Below are 21298 nucleotides of genomic sequence, written 5' to 3' on the forward strand. Positions count from 1 at the left end.
AGAGAGAGAGAGAAAGTGAGAGAGAGAAAGTGAATGAGTGAGAATTTGTGCGTGTGTGTGTGTGTGTGTTTGTCTCTAGGGAACCAATCCCTTGAGCCTCTGCAGAGAACTGAAGTGATTGGCTTTCCCATGCAAGACGAGTCCCTTAATGAAGATGCACGATCTGAAGCATGATTGGTCAGGGGCACTGGCTTTCACACTGAGCATGTGCAAACAAAAGAACGAGGGCTGAAAGAAAGGCCGAAATAAAGGAATAGTTTTTTGAAGCTGCCCACGCTGTCACTGGGGACAAAAGGTACTCTTGGTGAACAAACTGTGATCTGTATTTCTCCTGGCAAATCGATTTTGAAAATTAATAAGCACATTTCTCAACATTTCAATCTCTTCTCCCCCTCCTTCTTCATTTTATATTTTTTTTTTCTGTGTGGAGGAAGAAATCACTCCAGGCTCCTTCCACACCAGCGCACAACCGGCCAGTGGAAGGTATTGCCAGGCAAAGGGACAAAGAGCAGGGAAGTGTGAAATACTGGGCAAATGAAAATCTTGTTGAGCTGCACAACACAAGGTCACAACGATATAGTTCCTGCACTTCAGATCATGGAGAAGAAGAAAAAAAAAAAAAAACCCTAAGATAATTGGATCCCGGTACCATAACTAGCAGAGGAAGGTACAACTTCAAGGGACTGTGTCTCAGTTGACATTTGAGGTTTGCTCAGCTCCATTTGACATTGATCTCAAATCTTCTTGCTTCTAGTATGACCCACAATTGTTATGTACCACAGCCATGTGTGAAACTGCTACTAGATAAGATTAGGAGGTCAGTTTCTATCCAGTGTCCACCACAGTGTGGTCTCGGCATCAAGCTTACCTGTTCCTGGCGCTCCAGCCAGCGGTCGACCATTGGGTGGTTGGCACTGAGCGATGAGCGGGCATTCTCCCTCTGGAACTGGGTGGCCCATGCAGCAGCATCGCGAGGAAGGCTCCGGTAGGAGTTCAACCCTTTTCCCTGAGGAATATAGAAGTAACCATGGAGAGACATTCATCAATACAAAGCAACGGAACAACACCTTTTACATTCTGATATACTTTACGCATGTATTTTGGGTAACACTTTATTTTAATGTGTCGCTGTTACAGTGTACCTACCTAATTAGGTACAGTGGTACAACCTGTGTAACAACATGTACTATCAGGTACTATCATTGTACTTGCATAATGTATTTGTGGGTACCTACATATAGTTGTTACATTGTAATACTGAGTGCTTTTACAAAACTTTGCCAATTTGCCTACATTTTCATCAGAGGCAAAGAGCTGACCTGAGACCTGCTGGATGGGGTAAATCTGGTCATGATAGATTTGATATACAAAGCATTCTTAGCTCCAGTCAAGGCCTCATTGTCTTCAGTACATGTAACAGCTGTGCTGCTACAACCTTGTTACTCTTTGATACAGTGGAATAAACCTATTAAGTGTACCAGTTAATTACTTACATGTACATATGACATGTATGTTATGTCTTCGATGTCTTGGAACAGGTCTACTAATTCACTACGTAGTACATATATTAACTGTGTTGGTACACACTTATTGCTCTTTGATACAGTGGCATAAACCCATTAAAATGAAGTGTACCAGTTAAGTACTTACAATTACATATTACATGTATGTTGTGTCATTGGTGTCTTGGAACATGTCTGCCATTACCCTACATACTGTAGTACATGTATCAACTGTGTTGGTACACATTTATTACTCTTTTGATACAGTGGAATAAACCCATTAAAATAAAGTGTACCAGTTAAGTACTTACATCTACATATATACATCCTGTAATTGATGTGTTAAAATGTGTCTGCTGTTACACCACACAGTACATGTGAATTAGTAGACCTGTTCCAAGACAAGACCTGTTCCAGTTTATTCCACTGTATCAAAGAGTAACAAGTTTGTAGCAGCACAGCTGTTACATGTACACTGAAGACAATGAGGCCTTGACTGGAGCTAAGCATGCTTTGTATATCAAATCTATCATGACCCGATTTACCCCATCCAGCAGGTCTCAGGTCAGCTCTTTGCCTCTGATGAAAATGTAGGCAAATTGGCAAAGTTTTGTAAAAGCACTCAGTATTACAATGTAACAACTATATGTAGGTACTCACAAATACATTATGCAAGTACAATGATAGTACCTGATAGTACATGTTGTTACACAGGTTGTACCACTGTACCTAATTAGGTAAGTACACTGTAACAGCGACACATTAAAATAAAGTGTTACCGTATTTTGTATACTGAACATATGCATGGTCTCTCAGAAATAACAGTAAATGACATCAAACACATCAACAGTTATTCTCCAAAACAGATTTGTGCTTAATTCAGCTAATAACACAAACTTGAAGTCGGCTAAATCCAAAGACTCCAACCGCACTTAGTTTTCAAAATTGGACATATGGTTCAAAAGTTATGTGCATGAATGCTACTCCAACTTTGACCCACTGGTGGCGCTAGAGTGTTTGAAGTGTAGACACGAAACTTAGTCAGAACAATCAAGAACCTGTCTGCAATGACTGTGCCCAATTTCAAAACTTTCCACCATTTCTCACAAATTTGAAAGCTATGGGTGGGATAAAGGGCAAAAATAATAAAACTATGAAAAATTGCTTAGCAATAAAATAATAAAGCCAGACATATTTATGTGTAAGTTAGCAGGTTGACCTCTCTCAAACACCGTAAAACTCCAAATAATAGCCCAGGCTTTTATTTCCCCAAATCGCCAAACTGCACCGGCTAGTATTAGAGACAGGTGTCTATATGAGACAGGCCTTTAATTCCCTTTACACAAAACTTTTCCTCTGCAAAGATGGAAAATATTATCAATTTAAATATTTCAAACACACTGAATGTCTACCTATATGACTAGGCTATCTGATGACAATTACAGATCATCATTAATTTAGTGTGAGTGAGATACAGTAAGATACAAATAGCGGGGATAGCCAGAACAGATGAAACACGTTTTAATTAGGGCTGTCAATCGATTAAAAAAAAAAAAATCGAATTAATTACATACTCTGTGATTAATCTAAATTAATCGCATATATAATTTTTGCTGTGAAAATATTTTAAATATTTAAATTCAAATTAATCATTGAATAATCAGCATTAGTGACATTAAAACTCTTATTATTATTTTAATAATTCCCATAATAATCTATGATATGACCTAATATGCTGAGGAAATAAATTCAAAAGTGCTTCGGGAAGAAGTTGTTTTTCACATACAAGGTATTTCAGGCCACAGATATAACCTAGGGGACACCATGAAAATAAATTAACACTCCCGTCAATGTCAACACAATTTCTTTGCATTGATGTGCGACTTTAGAGTTGATGAAATCCGGTGATATGCAAATTCCTTGCTGCAGACATTGCAGAGGACTTTATTTTAATCAACACTTTATTTTTATCAACACCATAGTAAATGTTCCAATCAATGATCTAGGCAGCACATTTTCTTCTCTCTCCTTCATTTTACACTCTAATGGTTACTGACTACAACGGCTCAGGGTCAAAGGTCATACGGAATCGATTAATCTGTGTTATTTTTTTTAATCAGTTATTTTTTCTCAAATTAATTAATCGAAATTAATGAGTTATTTTGACAGCCCTAGTTTTAATCAAACGTAATTTACAAAGAGATCGTATCACACTGAAAGCTCATATTTTGTCACTAACAACCTAGCCTATATCGGTCCTTTGTCAAATAGCCTACAGTTGCATTATCAGCCCTGACCAAAACCGTTCAGGAATTATTTATGCAAAAGTGGAACGTGCATAATGTTTCATTCTCCCTCCTTTTCAGCACGAATGAAACAGCATGAGACAACATGAACCATATCGTTTCTCCCATATTTTATTTGGCAAATTTGACAACAGTCAGCTTACATTTCAAATCATAGCTTCTTTCTCTTTATCGCCATGGCGGTACACATTTAGAATAAAGAATTACGTTCGCAAACCCTTTTGTTTTGTTGTCAGCATGCTTTGCGACGGCTTGCAACGACGTGCAACATCAAATTCACACCACTGGCCTTTAACCCAAACCTGTAGCCACGCCAGGCGTTTAAAAGAGACAGGCGTCTATTTGGGACTCGGCTATTAGTTTAAGTCTCACGGTAATTTTTTTCTTCCCTAATATGGTGCAACTCTGGAAGAGTTGAAGTGTTCTGAAAAGTTAGGACATTCAGCTATTACAGCTCACACCAATCAAACAAATATTCTCAAACAAGAGAAACCAAATACCAACTAGAGCCATAACTAATGAAAGCATGATTTATTGAAAGTGTGTAGCCCCACAATACACATAGCCTACACCACAGGGTTGCTTATTGCTTCACATGGACGGCCTTGGCTCATAAAGTCCATGAAGTAAGCTTGCTGATGGCTATAGCCAGCTTGAAAAGATATTTATGAACATTGCACCATGTCATCCCCAGCACAGACTATCCCCATGAAAACCTCCCCAGTGAGTCGGCAACACACAGGGCCCTTTCTCCACCTGTAAATTTATCCATATGTTTTGCCTAAGTAGAATATACCGTGACAAAGGCTGCAGATGGGAGAAAGCTTGGAGCCAGATGAGGAAGAGGAAGGGCTACAGACAGAGGTCATAAAGCAGAAAGGTGAAAGGTCTTAGAGCGAGATGTCTGGTGATAACCGTACAAGCTGCCAATGTGGCAGTGTGGACTAAAAAAAAATGAAGGGAGTAAAACGGGGGGGGGGAAAGGAATCCTCTTAATTTTTACAGCAGATAAAAAGTGAACGTGGAACACAGGGCCAGGCAGGCCGTAAATCAGATGAGTGCATATTTACTGTTGGTCCTGCTGAAGCCATTAAATGACACTGACTCAGAAGGGGCACACAAACACAGTAAAGACAATGAAAGCAAAGTGAAGACTTTATGGCATGGGGAGTAATGAATCAAAGATTCCCAACAGAGTACTGCCTGTGAAAAAAAATGCATACCTTCATTGCAGAGCACTACAGTTAGCGGATCCTGCATTGGAGGGCAAATAACTGACTGGGAATCATGAGTAATACTATGGCAAACTATAGGCTGGAAGTGAGCAGGGCTTGCATTTGTCTATGTGATCTCTCAACCAGTCAAAAGTTTATTTATGATCATTGATGATCCTTGCCGATCCTTGCCAAGTTAAGAGAATGAAATAAAAGCCAGAAAGTCCACCACCCTCAACATGCATCCCACATCTGATGCTGATAGACTGGAAATAGCTTCACACAGGAAATACCAAAGATTTTTTTTAAAGAAATTGTGGTGCAATTCATTACATGCTCTGTCACAGTTAAATATCGATACACATTGCATGGTAAAAAAACAGCATTGCAGGCATCAAGTGAGGAATGGCTCTCCTCAATCATAACACACAGAGACACATCAAAACAAGACAGACAGTTGTCCATGGAACTTTGCCAAGATCAACAACAAAGCTTTTCCCCAGCACGTCTGGCCTTGACATTTTACCATCAGCCTCCACACCTCACATCCACCCCCACACACACAAAAAATGAAACAGCTTTATTTTCTCTTTCTGGTATTTTTTTTTTTTCTTTCCTCTTCAACATGAAAGTATTCTATAAGCTTACCAAGTGACATACCAAATGTGCTTTTAAATGGGATTATAAGCAAAAGAGACACACTAATCGCATCCAGGGTAGCCGTGTCACATTCCTCTCACTCCATCTTCCCATCCCACCCTTCCCTCATCAAGTCATTTTTAGAATATTGGTGGTATCAAAACAGCAAGGTGTTCACCATCAGTATGAGAGGGCAGCCATTTTGAGAGAGTTAACTACACTCTTTTACATTTGCCAGGGCAGTGAGGCTGGGTGGGAAAAGAGCCGTTTTCTGATTAATTTGCAGCCCAAGGTGCTGACCTAACCTTTGTAACAAATGCTATCACCATAACATCCGGGTTACACCAGGTCCTCAACTGAAGCATTCCGTTTGCGGAGAGTAAAAATAATTGTAGAAGACTATTTTCAAACATACACGCCGCTATCACGCCTGGTGTAGCCAGGATGGAACACTTCAGTTATGTGCCCGGTGTAACCTCCCTGTTAGGCTTCAGATACAGCTTTTCTCTATTTACAGCAAATACACAATGACATCTTAACAATGTCTTAATTAAGACTAAGAGTTATTAAAGTCTTGATTAAGAGACGAATAGTTGTATTAAAAGTAGGATAGTAGATCCTAGAAAATGCAGCCAGAAAAGATCGATTTTGAAATACAACTGAAGCTATATGACAAGCTATATGAATCACATTTTGTAAAACATCCCATTCAAAGTGAATATAGACCTAGACATGACAGATGGATTAGGCCTACAGTAGCCTATATAGGCTGTAAGACAAAAACTAGGCTCTATATTCTAGATTACACAAAGCAAATATAATTGGAGGGACAATACAGAAATTAACTACCTGCCCAATATCAGAAATACCACAACCACTGCATAAATGTACATGCATTTAACTTCCTGAGTTGTACTCCATCCATCCTTGCCACTCTCAACAAATTCCCCATCTCTAACGTTACCAGGTGAAAGGATATCTTACTCAGCCAGAGACTAGCTCATCCAGGGCAGACTTCATTGAAACACACTGACATTTCAAACTATTTTCTTGTACACTTTGATTGCACAAAACAACACTTTTGTCTCATGATTGATACTAAAAATAAAATTGAAAATAAAGTTGAAGGGGGAGACACAGGTAAGCCAGGCTTCATCTTGTCTCAAGTTTTCATCTTGGGATACACATTTATATTTGCCACACATAAGATTTAACCTTTAATATAATATTTAGCCAAAAAAATAGCTACCCATTACACTATGGAAACATTTGATACCATGCCTTGCTAGCGTTACCTTGTGCATTGGGGGCTGCAGTCACTCACAGCAATGTGTGGATGAGCTGAGTGCATGCATGTGAGCAAGTTCCATCGATAGAGATTAGTAACCGATCATTTGTCGCTGCCTTCTTAAGATGATTGAATGGGCTTTTTACAATCCTGTGATGCATTTAATTAATTGGTTGCTAATGGGATGTAAGGACAATTTCAGGTAATATAGCAAAAATGCTTCAGAAATTATCTCCTATCCTACGTTTAAACTCCAAACTCCAAATATTTACACATTTTGTTTACAGTTCATGATTTTGAGAGAGGTTGGTAGAAGTGCATTGGGCTTGACCTTTCTCTCCAAGCTGTTGGTGCCGGTTCCACTGATGGTGTTGTGGGCACTGGGCTTAAGGAAGCCGGCTGTGGTGGACCAGCGCGTCGGGTTCTTCCTGGACGGCTCTTCTGGTATCAGCTGGGCTTCAGTGAGGGCAGCCAGCGCGGGGTCACTGCTACGGCGCACGTGCAAGGGCATGTCTATAGAAGAACATAACACACAAAGAGAGAGACATTAAGTATTTAAGAAGTGGAGGGTCATTTGCACTGGTGAGAGAAACAGAGGGAAGAGAAGGAGGAGGGTAGAAGAATATAGTTATGCAAATGTCAATTCATATTTTGTGTGCAAGAAGGTGTGCGGGTGCCTGTGTTTGTGCTGTGAGGTTGCGTGAGGAAGGAAGCGCTCAGCAGGATCTACAAAATCTGAGGCACCGGTCACCAGGATGTACAACGTCTGAGGAAATCAAAGTGGTGTTTGGAGGTGATTCAGCGAGTCGAAAGAGCAAGCTGGCCAGATAGAGAGAGGGAGTGGTGGAGGAGGAGGGGGGGCGCCATATGTATGACCTGCACTGTAATGGCTTTGAACCTCAGGGCAGGTGCCTGAGGCTGGGGCCACATACATCTGCAACAAAGCTTATGAAGGTCTTTGTCAGGTCACTATTCTCCCCTGATAATCATCATACTGTCCATGTTTTTATTCATGGCTCGTCTTCAAACTGTCTGTGCATGCTGTAAAGCCAAGTTCATGGAGATAGGAGCAGGCCACTTTACTGTTCCAGCCAATACACAACCCCCAACTCAACGGGAGTTCAATAAGACACTTCCAGTTTGGAATTCAGATTTAGAGAAAAACACCTGTCCAAAAAGGAGCCATTTCAAGTGGTTGGAGAACCTCTGGTTCTTAAGAGGGCCATATGGGTTGTGTTTATGGCTTGTTATGACTGCACTCCGTACATCCATAATTATGCAAATACTGATACTACCACCTGTCGTCTTTCAACAGTTACCCAACTCAGCATATGCCTACTGGCTCATCCACATCTGATGTACAGAGCCAGCATATGTGCTTTGGGAAATTCCTGCTTTTCCATTTTCCAGTAGGCATTCTAAGGTGGCACACAGAACACTCATTTAGAAATGTTGTTTTAGAACTTTTAGAAGTATTGACAAAGAGAGAGAGAGAGACTGATTGAGAGAGAGAGACTGAGTGAGTGAGTGAGTCAGTGAATGAGGAGAGCATTTGTGATTGTGTGCATGTGCATGAATGTATGCATGTGTGTGCAAGCAGCCAGAGGCTGTTCAGACTTCATAGGCCTGGGCAAGTCATGGCCCCTTCACTGTTATTCTTCTATTACATCCAGAATTCAATAATGATTTTTAATACACTTCCCCAGCCAGTGGTCAGTTCACATGCAGTTCAACGCTTTAATGACATCTTTCTCTGAGGATCTGTAATTGTAGAACTCCCATTCCACCCCAAGGTTGATATTAGATAATTACCAACAAGGCCAGACAGTGTTGGACACGGTACAAAGCACTGGGGATATAGAATGGGAATTGAATGGCATCTGCATGTAGCTTTCACCTCCCTAAATTTCATTACAAATTGCGTCCGTCAGGATTGCACTCTGGGAATTGAACCCAGCCTGAGCACCAGCAGGAAATGGCCAGCGCCATAATATACGGAGGTCTCTGATGCCTATCCAGTGACCAAAAAACAGACAGACAGGCATTTATATTGTGTAATAATGGAATCTGACCACTAGACTGGGTAGCCTTGTCCTGGGCCTGTCTGCTGATTGTAAAGAGAAAAATAAAAATGAAAAGATTTTATTTCATCTGTTTTTCTTTCTTGCAGCTTTTTTTCACATCCCTAATTTCCATTCCAAAGAAGGCAAAATTCAAGTTGCCTCTGGAATTCCTCAAGCTTTGGGCTGTGAGAATGGGAAGAGACTATGGGAAATGCTGAAATGCTGACCAGATGTCCTGGGTCACACAGAAGATGAGGCCAAAAGCGAACATAAAGCAGGAGAAGAAGGAGGAGGAGAATAGAAACAACACATTTTTTCTTTTTTCTGTAATTTTTGTTCTTCACTGACATGAACAAATATGGAATTCACAAAGTGGCTGCTTGGAGTTCCTTTGAACACATAACAGGAACAGGTGGCTTTCAAAGCCTAGGCATTTATTTGCTAGCTTGTTTGTTTCTACTTTCATCAAAGCTTGCTGCAGATTACAGCCACATATGCTGAAATTCCTTGCGTGCATTAGACTGAATTGGTCTGTTTTAAATTACCTAGATTCTTATATTCCAGTAATTTTACAGATATATTATCCGTCAGCCTTCCAGTATGTCAAGACATAGCAGCCATATATGAAGTGACCAAATAAGGAAAAATGGTATCCTTTCATGAGTTTCTGCACAATCCTTATCACATTCCCTATCCCTATTCACACCGCCTCTTCTGACATTTACTTATCCTTTTGTCTTCTCCTGCATGTCCTTTGTAGTCTCCCACCAATAAAAGGTCTTAAAGACTAAAGAGATAAGTGCAATGCCCAGAAATTGGCTAGTCCCCTCCCCTGTTTATTAACCTACATGACCACTTAAGACAAAGTGCCCATCGATCTGTGCTACCCCGAGAGCCTGTAATCAGATGGGGGGGGGGGGGGTTCTTTTCTGCCACAGCCTAGAATTGTAGCAGGGGTCAGCTCTCCTTCTACCTATCCCCACACGGTCAAGCTGAGTCGCATACAGTACCTGGGTAAGCATCCTGTAGTATCAACTGTGCATATCTCTCTCCCAGTGACTAGCAAAAACAATACAACAAGGATCCTGCTTGAACTCTTCGTTAGAATATGCATCAAGTACATTGCATAGATTGGTGAGGCTAAGTTCATTCCCAGTGGCACCAATCCCATGCTCTCTCCACATCTCTCTCAAGTCTACTCTAATAACATACAATAAAGTTCAACTTCAGCAACAGGGCTCTCTAATATATTACTTTCCACTTCCAATCAGTTAAATTGCTGGTGTGACCGGTTTGTCCTTGTTCCGGTTACCTGCCAAAGGAGAAGAGCTTCTGACTGTATGCCAGCAGAATGCGCTGGAGCACACTAATGTATGTGAATGCTGATCAGGACAGACACATAGACTGGACTGAAAGCAGAGACAGAGAAAAGAGTGAAGAGGCCAAGAGGGATACAGAGTGACTGGCAGACTAGTGTCCGAGTTGCTTTATGTTTTAGGCTGATTCACTTCAGCAGTAAATGTCTACTTCCTTCACCGGGAGATATGATGTAGCACCTCTGGATATCATTTCTGATTGAGCACAAGCAACTTGTCCACTCAGTGCACTGAAACTTTCAAAGGGTTGTGATTCATGAGAAGAAGGAAAGCTTGCGGGAAGTAAAAATGAATAAAATATAAGAGAAATGCTAAGAGGGAGACTTTTTAAAAAAAAACAAAAAAACTCCCACAATGCAATTTCTGCTAACCTCAAAAATAACTCCTTTAAGAATTCTCTTGGTAGGCTAAATAAAATCCAGCACTTTGGGTATAGAGGGAACAAGGGAGGTGTAGATATAAGAACAGGTTTGAGACTGTGACACTATGTTTTCTCAGCTGCCACAGAAAGAGAACATTAATGTGAACTATGACTGCATAAATGTTTATGCCTAAAATAAAGGACCATGTGCTACCAAATGAAAACACAACAACAACAAAAATGGACATAATGCTAGCTATATTTACAGAGTAGAGCGCATCAGCATAGAACAGAAGAGAACAGCAGAAGGACAAGACAGAAGAAGAAAGAGGAGGGTTGACAGAGATCTGTAGAGGAGAAGTCAGCACAGAATAATTTCAAAAACCACAATATGACAAGCACATGACAGATGAACTTGATGGTAATAAAAGTGAGAAACATGGATACATAGACGGTGCTGGGGTCTGGAAATAACGACAGGCGAGGAACAGAATGAAAAAAACAGCAAGAGGAATGGGAATGACCAAGTGCTAAAAAGAGATCTGAGGAGAAAAAGGCCAAGTGGTCAGTGTGCCTTCAGTCTAAATGAGACCTGACTCATCTAGGTTGACGTTCCCCACATGCTGGGTACAGAGTTGGCATTCACACAGAGGAGGCCAATCAAAGTGACACCAAGCTCATACACGTACGTCTCAACCAGCCACATTCCGACTGGAATGTAGTCTCTCACCATCTCGAGAGGTTTTCAATCAGCAAAGCAAACAGTCCTGCTGTGCCTACACAGGAAGCTGCTAAATCGAGTAAATATCATAAAGGGCAAGTATTTTTACAGGCCCCAGGAGGGGTCACCTTGGGGCTCTGGTGCTTTCACCCATATGTTATAAATCTACCTCTGTATGGGACAGCCCCAATGTTGGTTGTGATTATAAGCGTCATTACACAGCTCATTACAGAGGTACAGAGGCTCTAAAGGTGAGCTGAACTGCACAACCTGAGGAGAGGAGGAGTGAGTGGCACTGTATACAACAACTGAAGCCATCTGCACAGGCAGCCATTAATGCGCGAATGACATAAACAAAGTAATTCCACTATCAAAAGCTGCATTGCGGGGAAATCACGATGAAAATGTCATTCCATGAAACACTCAATCTGAGAACATTTACCTTCACAATTCACATACAAACAGAGGCACTCATGCAGAGTCCACCTGACAGAATGGGATTCAAAGACAATTTACTAAAGCAGTTTCCGAACCATTTCTGTGACAATAGCACCAATGCCAGAGTTCATTTCTGGCCTGCTATATAATGCTTTGTATATAGAGCTGAACCAGTGCAGTGTAGAATAACAGGAAGATGACACCTACATGTATATTAATGGATATTGGTCTTGGTGTGGACATTGGCAAGATATGGTAAAGATCTTTGTAAAAAGAACCGTATCTATACATAACATGTATCTGTGCAAAAACTCTACTGCTGATGTACGACATTGACTATGCTTAAATGCACACCATATTACTGCATTCATTGGAAAAGCGACAATATTCTGATTGCGTAGGAGTATGAAAACCCAAAAGGCGGCCTATTAACCCATTCGTGCTGGATGCTGCATGACGCAACATTCTATCTCCTGCCGGTTGCTGCATAGCGCAACAATGAATCTCCCGCTGGTTGCTGCGTAGCGCAGCATGCTTTTTATTTCATGTTTCTAGGTGTACAGAGGCTTAGATATAAAGGTTTTGGTAGACGTTGACAATTCTTAGTATTTTTTCAGAAAACCCCTTAGGAAATAAGGCTATTTAGTCTAGAAAACCATAGGATTCTATAGACGTTTTTAGCAGGCATTTTAGGAGTAAATGGGTTAAGCTAAAAAGGCTAAAAAGCAAAATGATAGCGGTTTTAATCAAACCAATTTCATCTATTTCACAGCCATGGATGAAATTCTGGGACGGAGATCGTTGAGACATCATGACTCTCCTACTACTACGACTACTACTGTGTGTGCCACTGGTTTATTCGGAATACGCCAATTAACATGTAAACAGAAATATTCCTATAGCTTTTAACCATCTACTGCGCATGTAAACGTATTATTCTGAATATTGCCTTAACCAAAGCATAAACCTTAATCCGAACATGGTGTGCATGTAAACTTTGCCAATGATACACACTCAAAATCACATTGGAAGGTATGTGGAAAATGTAGGGAAAAAATAATTATGGTATTGAATTAGGTAAGTGGGTGAGTGTTTGTACGGGTCTCTGGGTATTTTTAAATTATGGGTCATTTGCATTACATAAAACTTGGGAATAAACTGAATAAAACTGAATGGAAAGATGAGCGAGAAAATATGCTCTGAAAATTGGGTGGTTCTGAAAATGTAGAGGCAGTAACTGGAATAACCATTGAGAAAGTGAGAAAGTGAAACACCTTAGCCCATTGAGGCTGTTGTGCTGGGTTAGGAACTGGCAGGCAATATGGAGGAGGTCAAGCCGATGGGGGTCTGTTTACCCCCACAGATAACTCATCAGGTTGTCCGATCTGTCAACCCCAATTTGGGCTCATCAGTGAAGCAAGAGTGCTCTGACTCGATTAAGCCCCCACTGTTGCACTGTGTGACTCAGTGTGTCTCCACCAACACGCCACAACACTGCAATCACAAAGCAGCCTTACCACTCTGGGTTCCACTGAGAAATAAATAAATAAAAAAGAAGAGACCAGCAAGCAGGGTAGGTAGTTCAAATCTATGCAACAAACTTGCAACATAAGTCAATCAAAAAGAAACAATCTAAACAATGAAACCACAAAAACAATTGAACAAGATGTGTTCTTTTCACCTAGGCCTATGAAGAATGAATCTAACAAGAGCAAAACTAGGAAAACAACTGAAACTGACTATTTACACATACAAAAACACTGTGTGTCAAGGCAAAATATCATCAATTAATAGTTCCAAAAGGAGTAGTATGATGGCACTGGATGGCATGACACCTAACCAAAGGCAGTCGTTCCTGATCTAGTTTCAGAAAGTAGGAGAAATTTGAGCCAGGTTATTCGTTAAAACTCTGAACACTGTCAAATCAATTACTCCCTCTGGTTTCCATATTGGATACAGATCCATATCTGGTGGCTTTGTTGACAGAGCTAAGCTAGAAAAACAAAGTAAAACGAAGGGGATTGAGAGAAAAATGTTTGCACAAGATCAAAGCATGTGATTTTCCAGGCCAAAAACAGCATTATTTTAATGATTCATTAGCCTGGAGTTTCCCCCTGATTCTACACAGACAACTTATCTCTGGGTTGATCTGTGTATGGGTTGGCTGAAAATATGATGCGGGTCTCATTTGGAATGGGTGGATTAGTTCTGTGCTCAGAGGCATTGTGGAGCCAAGGATAAACTTGTCTCACATCATAAGTTGAGGGTGTACAGGGAGACCTTTTACTAAACTACAGTTTGCTAAGCAGGTGTACTTCCTGGATACAAAATGAGGCAGAGGAAAAGGGTAATATGGGCAGTAAATTTAAACAGCCCTGAGGCAAAGAAGGTTACAAAGTCCTTGGACCCGTGGACCTTACCAAAGCCACCATGGGCAGCATTAATTCCAAACCATCTTGAATGCAAATGGGCCTTGTTTGTGTTGTTGGAGCTATGGGGATTTTGAGATACAGTCAGAAACAATGGGAGGTCATCAGCACCTCCATTATATACCATACACAAGAAAAAAAACTAAAAATAATTCAGACCAACATCAGTTATTCAAAGGGCAAATGTGCTGTGGAGAAACTCGCCACTAGTGAAATGTATAGAGGCGAGGGAACAGTAGAGCTTTAAAACAGCTATGTGACCTCAATAGACCCTTTCAACAAGGTAAACAAAAACAATGCTTGAACATTCTATTTGGGCCCCAATCTACTTCCTCTGCATTAAGATAACATATGGAATGTTAAAAAGGAAGTCTTGTGGGGCCAACTATGATGCTGATAATGGAACTCTCTTGAAAGGGTCCATAGAAAGTCCTCATCTCCTCATGTGATGTTCACCAAAATATATCAAGAGTTCTTGGTCAACAATTAAGTGAGAATCTCTATTCACCTTTTTCCACGCGCAAACACGCGCAAACACGAGGGGCGCCATCTTTGCCCACGTTGTGTATGAACTTCTCCTTGGCAGTACATCCATTGTGATACACTAAAATAGAAGAGTTATATCGAAATGACTGGCATCATATGTTATGGGTCATCCTCAAGTTAGGAACGTTTATTTAGGATTTTGGTGACTTAAGACATTTCTGTAATACACCTATCCTATCTGAAGTGAGGAGAACACTGACTTAGGAGCGGCTGTTCTGTAATGACTTTCTTAATACCAAACAGATAAGATAGGATTTGCGAGTTAGGAAGTTTCTGTAATACGCCCGCAGTAAGAGTTTTGGTTTTAGCATTTTAGACAGTAAATAATCAGATAATGCATTGGGATTTGGGTAAAAATAAAGAAAGCACTTTATAAGAACATATTATGAAAATTATGTATTGACATACTGTGCTGAATATGCCCAGTCCGTCTCTAAAATATATCTCCATACAATACAGGAGGCCACCGCCACATATCACCTATTCACTCCGTAGAGGTGAATAGCCTTGGGTGGCGAAGTACAATTTTGCCATCTGACCTCCTAATGGCATTTTTCATTTCCTCCCAAGTTAGCCTCTCCATCCTCTTCTGCCGTGTTATCCCAATGAAGCTAATTAGCCGGAACTAGCCGAAAATACATTTTTAAAATGGGTGTGGCGGAATAAGGTGAATATGTGGCAACCTCTCTCCACAGCCCAAGCTTCTAAGTGAAAGAGAGTGTTGTATTTGCCTATCCTCCTTATGTTCATACTCCACACAGCTAAGAGGCTAATAACTCATCTTAGTGGGCTTTTTTGGGATGGTCTACTGGCTATGGATGAAAGGATCAAACAAAAGCAGCACAAAGTTTCACAGAGAGATTGAGAGAGAAAGGGGAGAGACAGAGAGAGAGAGATAGAGAGAGAGAGACAGAGAGAGAGAGAGAGAGAGAGAGAGAGAGAGAGAGAGAGAGATTGAGAGAGAAAGGGGAGAGACAGAGAGAGAGATAGAGATAGAGAGAGAGAGAGAGAGAGAGAGAGAGAGAGAGAGAAAGGGGAGAGACAGAGAGAGAGAGAGAGAGAGAGAGAGAGAGAGAGAGAGAGAGAGAGAGATAGAGAGAGAGAGAGAGAGAGAGAGAGAGAGAGAGAGAGAGAGAGAGAGAGAGATTGAGAGAGAAAGGGGAGAGACAGAGAGAGAGAGATAGAGATAGAGAGAGAGAGAGAGAGAGAGAGAGAGAGAGAGAGGCCCCTTGTTTGCTGAAGGGAGTTTCATCCGCATATTTAGCCCTGAAAGGGAACCCGAAATGGGGAGCAATCTCATCAAAACCATTTGCAGAGTAATGAAGGTCTGAACAGTCTAATCCCCAATTAGACTGCTCACACTCAGAGAGGCATGAGTAGAGTAGAGAAGAGAAGAGAAGGGGAGAAGAAAAAAGTAAAGATGGGAGACAGAGATGGTAGCACAACAATATGACAACATACGCAGTATCATTTGTGTTGTGTTGGTATATGAGCATGTATGAATGTATATGTAGTCCTGCTATTCATTTACAAAGCAGAGGGGGGTGGGAGGCAACAGAAAGTGGATTTGACACCATCTTCATTTAAATTCACAAACCCACACATTTTGAGGGCTGGGCTTTGTACTGAGGCTTTGAATTAATGGGCTGCAGAGACACAGAAGTGTGTGGACGCACGTGACTCCGTGACATTGCTAATGATCTACTGGAAGCTTCCACTGAGAACAAGAGGGAGCGGACTTAACAAGACCTCTGCAATATATCACCACTTTTTCTCATTTCTAAACCAACGAAGCACTGATTTGTGGGTCCTCAGACTCTTCACCCCCCATTAGGCTGTTTTACCATTCCCATGTCTGCTGTACTTTTTTGGAAAGTCGGTTAACAGAGATAAGAGCCTGGAGGTGCCCCTGAATATGATATGAGAAGTTTGAATCACACTAGGCTGTGACATGGCGAAGAAGCTAAAAAGATAAGGTACAAACATACTGTAGGGTTGTACAAGTGAAGTAGAGCACACCACTTCACAGCTGCACTGAAGTGGTACCACGACTCAAACTTTAAACTGGATGTCTGTGCTGTTAAACTGTCTTTGTAGCAATTGCCTTGGTAACAATGGTACTAAATATAGTGCTATATTGTAACTGCAATAGAATAAATAACAGATAACACCTACAATAACTCCATAAATGGTCAACAAGCCCCTTGAAGAAGGCATCTGCTTTAAAAAGTATGTTACCGGGGGCGCTGTGGCGCAACAGGCTACAGCGCCCATACCATGTACGGGTCCAAGTGCCCACGGGGACCCAGGTTCGAGTCCGGCCTGCGGTCATGTCCCAATCCCACCCCATCTCTCGCTCCCACTCCTTCCTGTCTGTCTTCACTGTCCTATCCGAATAAAGGCCAAAAAGCCCAAAAAATATATATATATATAAAATAAAAATAAAAAAATAAAGTATGTTACCAACAGAATGGTGATCCAGGATCACAACTGGAACAGATTTAATGACCAGTGTCCAAAAGACACTTTGTTTGGCAGCGAGATAACGTTGACCCAAAACTGCAGTGTTTCTCTACCAGGAGCTTTGAGCATTTCAAAAATGCATAATGAAGCAATATCATGGCAGGATTGCATGCATTGCTTGGTTGAATTTGCAACACTGAACAGCAGAGTGCTTGGGAAAATTCCCTTCAGCAGATGTGCGTCATGGCACTCCTTGGCGATTTATTTGAACCAGCAGTGAGCAAAACTTTTTGAAGGGCAGACAGAGAAGATGAAATGAGCAATTGAGCACTTGTAGCCAGTGTTTTTTTTTTGTTTTTTTTTTAAACTGAAGTAAGGCCTTCTTTCAACCAAGATGAGAAGGGGCAGGAGGCAGAGAGAAAATGACAAGGTGAGAGATTTATCCCAAAGTAGGTCATAAGTTATGTTTACAAAAATATGTTGGACATATTCCAAAATAATTTGAGACTTGAACACAAGGATATTTCTGTATAGAACATCCATTGGACTCAATTCACATAGACCTGAGCAACCGCCCAACCCTGAGCAAACCTTAATCCCGACAAAAGTGTATTTTAGCATTCTAGATTCCTTCTTGGGACATCCACAGCTAGAGACAAACTGTTATTTGTTCTCTCTTACTCTTACAAGCATTTCTGAAGAAAAATAAGAAAAACGTAAGGTTTAACATAACTCAACATAAAACATCCCACAAATGCACTGGGTCATCAAATACATAGATATACAACATAAGACGTGTTATCATAGTATCAAGACACATTTCCAAGTAACTATCACCGGTATGGTATGGTATGGTATGGTATGGTATGGTATGGTATGCTATGGTATGGTATGGTATGGTATGGCACTCGGGGATAAATTAGTTGCATCTCGGTTGTAGGTATCTGTCTCTTTCCCCCTTCCTCTCTCTGCAATGTATCCAATCCCCCTTCTTTGGGAGTTGCTGCCTACCTGCATGTCCTTTAATGACTTCCATGTGGCCTCAATGGGAGATTGAGGCATCCCAGTGGCCAGCCACTAACAAAATTGATTAGATAAATGTTGGCCTGCCCACAGGTGTCCACACTTTTTTCCTCAGCAGGCAATCTCTTAATGGTTGACGAGCCCGGCATGTCATTGCAGTGATTCAGTGTGGGAAGGGGAGGCCAGTAATTTGTCACCACATTGATATTCTTCACCACAGGCTGGAAGACAGCCAGACAGAATGTGACCAGCAAAAAGCGCATTGGCATAAAAACCCTGCTGCTGGACAAAATAAAAGTTATCCGTATGGACTATAATAAGGATATATTATTATGAACATAATAAACTGTTTGACTGATTGATATAGAATAACCCTGGCCATTTCCACTCCCTACTGTTGATTGTGGTGGTGGTTTCATTGTTGTGGTTGTCTATGTGTCACTGTGCAATATCTGGGATTTACATCACTGTGTTGCAAATGGCACTCTAGTTAATAGTGACACTGGCACAGCAACTGAGCTATTTTGCTGGGTGGGGCAACCGTCAAAAACAATTTAGAGGAGAGAGATATGAAGAGAATGCGATGTGCCCTGTGAATGATATGAGAGAGAGAGAGGGGGAGAGAGAGAGAGAGGGGGGAGAGAGAGAGAGGGGGGGGAGAGGGAGAGAGGGATAGAGAGAGAGAGGGGGAAAGAGAGAGAAGGTAAGCTCCAGAGTTCCAGAGACCAAGGCACCATGCCAGTGAGGGTGCCCCAGGGAAGAGCATGAGAACCCTGCACTCTCCTCTGCTAATGAGAACCAGGCATTTCCAAAGCCCAAAGCCACCTGAGACTTCTCCCCAGAAACTTCAGTCACACCTGGGCCTGAACTGCTGCTTTAATACACCCACACTCTTATGAATATGAACTAGCACAGGCTCCTGAACTGACAAGACTGAGGAAGAAAGGGGGAGAGTGTCTAAGCAAGGAAACCTAAAACAAGTAACACAGAAGTTAACATCATTATTATTCCCTGCTAGTGGAATTATTTTAAAATTTGATTTTTTTTTTGTGTGTCTTTTTTTTGTGCGGGCAAAATTATACATTCAGGCTCAGCAAGTAGAATGGTCCTCATTCCTTATAATTACAGGCACATTACATTCATTACTGCAATTTACATCTCATCTCCAATCTAATCATTAGTCGGCTGACCTGCTCTGGATATTCTGGTATTATAATGTAAAAAGAAATCTGCCTCCTAAGAGCACAAAAGGGGGAGAGCTTATCAATAACTGCACAGAACTGATTATTCCCGAATTCCAGTCTCCTCCGCTTCAGAGATCAGGCTGGAGAGGCAATGCGAGTGTAATTTCATGTCTGACTGCTGTCATTGTCACTTTTGATGTGTTTGTAGGTCCCAGGTCTCGGAGAAAAACCACACGCTTTGGCAGACAGAAATGCATTCATTCATTCAAATCAACACAAACGCTTACACACAGACAGACATCTATCTTCAATCTACTAAACTTGGTAGCGTAATTGGAGGTTGCTGACCGTGTGAGGTACACAGGGGGCGGGGCATGGAAGAGAGGGAGAGATGATGATTATTTCTACCTTAATCAACCCTACCTTTCGACCTTAATCAACCCTACCTTTCGACCTTAATCAGCCCAAAGACTGAAAGTAAACTATAATTTAGCTCCGTGTGGTTTTAAAGATGGTATGTCCTTATTGCATGGAACTGTAGTATGTTTCGGAGTGGCCATCTTAGGACAAATGATGAAAGAATGGGCAAGAAAAAAGGACACTTAGAAGTCATTTAAACAACTGAATGCAAAAACTCACTTGGCAGCAGCACCATCCAGTCAAATGGTTTTAGTATGCACTTAATATGAAGTGGCTACTATTGACTCAATGCTCAATGCTAAATAATTGGCCATAGAGTGAGGAGGAAATGTTCTCTTCAAACATCAATAAAGACCCACAGTCAGCACAAGCTCTCAAATCAGTGGTGAGTGCAGTCACCTTCAATAGATCACACTACAAACACAACACAAGGTAAACGAGAGACCAGCACTCTGCCAATACTGATTACATCTTTTCTGTGTTTCAAATGGCTACTTTGTTTTTATCCACTCCACTGCAAACAACTGAGCTCTTTTAATATTGTTTATGTACATTTTGCCTCTCTGTAAGAGAGATATACTATAAACCATGCTTTAGCCAAAATCTTTGCAAAAACAAAGATTATTTATTACTGGCTGATATGAGACTAACTAAACCAGGGAGCTAGATAAAATCGCAAGGGGGACTAACAAAGAACGGGAGGAGGGAAAGAGAGCACGAGAGAGAGACAAAGAAAGAGAGAGATTGAGAGAGAGACAGAGATAGAGAAAGAGAGAGAGAGAGAGACAGAGAGAGAGAGAGACAGAGATAGAGAGAGAGAGAAAGAAAGAGAGAGAGAGACAGAAAGAGATACTGGAATTAGAGCACAATAATGGAGGGATGAAACACAGAAGTCCCGCTGACAGCACTCATATCAGAGGTGAAAGTTCACATGTTGAATCAGAGCTATACCAGACCTCGCTCTGTGCCAGCTTTTGTGACAGTAACAACAAACAAAGAATGGTTAACAAACAAAGAATGGTTCAAAAAGAGGCCTCGGAAAACACCACAACATCCTCGGCTGTTATGGCTCTCATGCAGGCAGTGCGAGCAATAGAGTGCAATACAGAGAGAGAATGAAAGAGAAAATAGATCAAGGGAAGGGTAGAAAAGGAGGAAGATTGACAGATAAGAGAAATAGCAACAGATTCCGTGAGCCTCCATATACTTTTGCAGACATCAAACACATGCAGATTCCACAAACATCTGCAACACGCTGGGTGTTGTAACAATCTCCATAAATGTGAGACAGTGTTCAGTGGGCAAGGACACTTATAGCTCACCCA

The 21298-nt window shown here is 41.2% G+C and overlaps 1 protein-coding gene across 5 annotated transcripts in view; it reads right to left on the reverse strand.

Moving 5' to 3' along the window:
* The window catches only part of LOC121688002 (partitioning defective 3 homolog), a 291825-nt gene that overhangs the window by 182307 nt on the left and 88220 nt on the right, over positions 1–21298 (reverse strand). For all 5 annotated transcript variants that reach the window (XR_006024477.1, XM_042067282.1, XM_042067284.1 and 2 more), the window contains 2 exons: positions 7281–7462; positions 869–1006 (listed from right to left, as the gene is read on the reverse strand). Coding sequence is in view for 4 of the 5 variants with exons in the window: in XM_042067282.1 (XP_041923216.1) it covers positions 869–1006; positions 7281–7462 (320 nt within the window). In the remaining variant the exon portion in view is untranslated. The remainder of the gene's footprint in view (positions 1–868; positions 1007–7280; positions 7463–21298) is intronic.

This window comes from Alosa sapidissima, chromosome 17 (genome assembly GCF_018492685.1).
Source record: "Alosa sapidissima isolate fAloSap1 chromosome 17, fAloSap1.pri, whole genome shotgun sequence".
NCBI lineage: Eukaryota > Metazoa > Chordata > Actinopteri > Clupeiformes > Clupeidae > Alosa > Alosa sapidissima.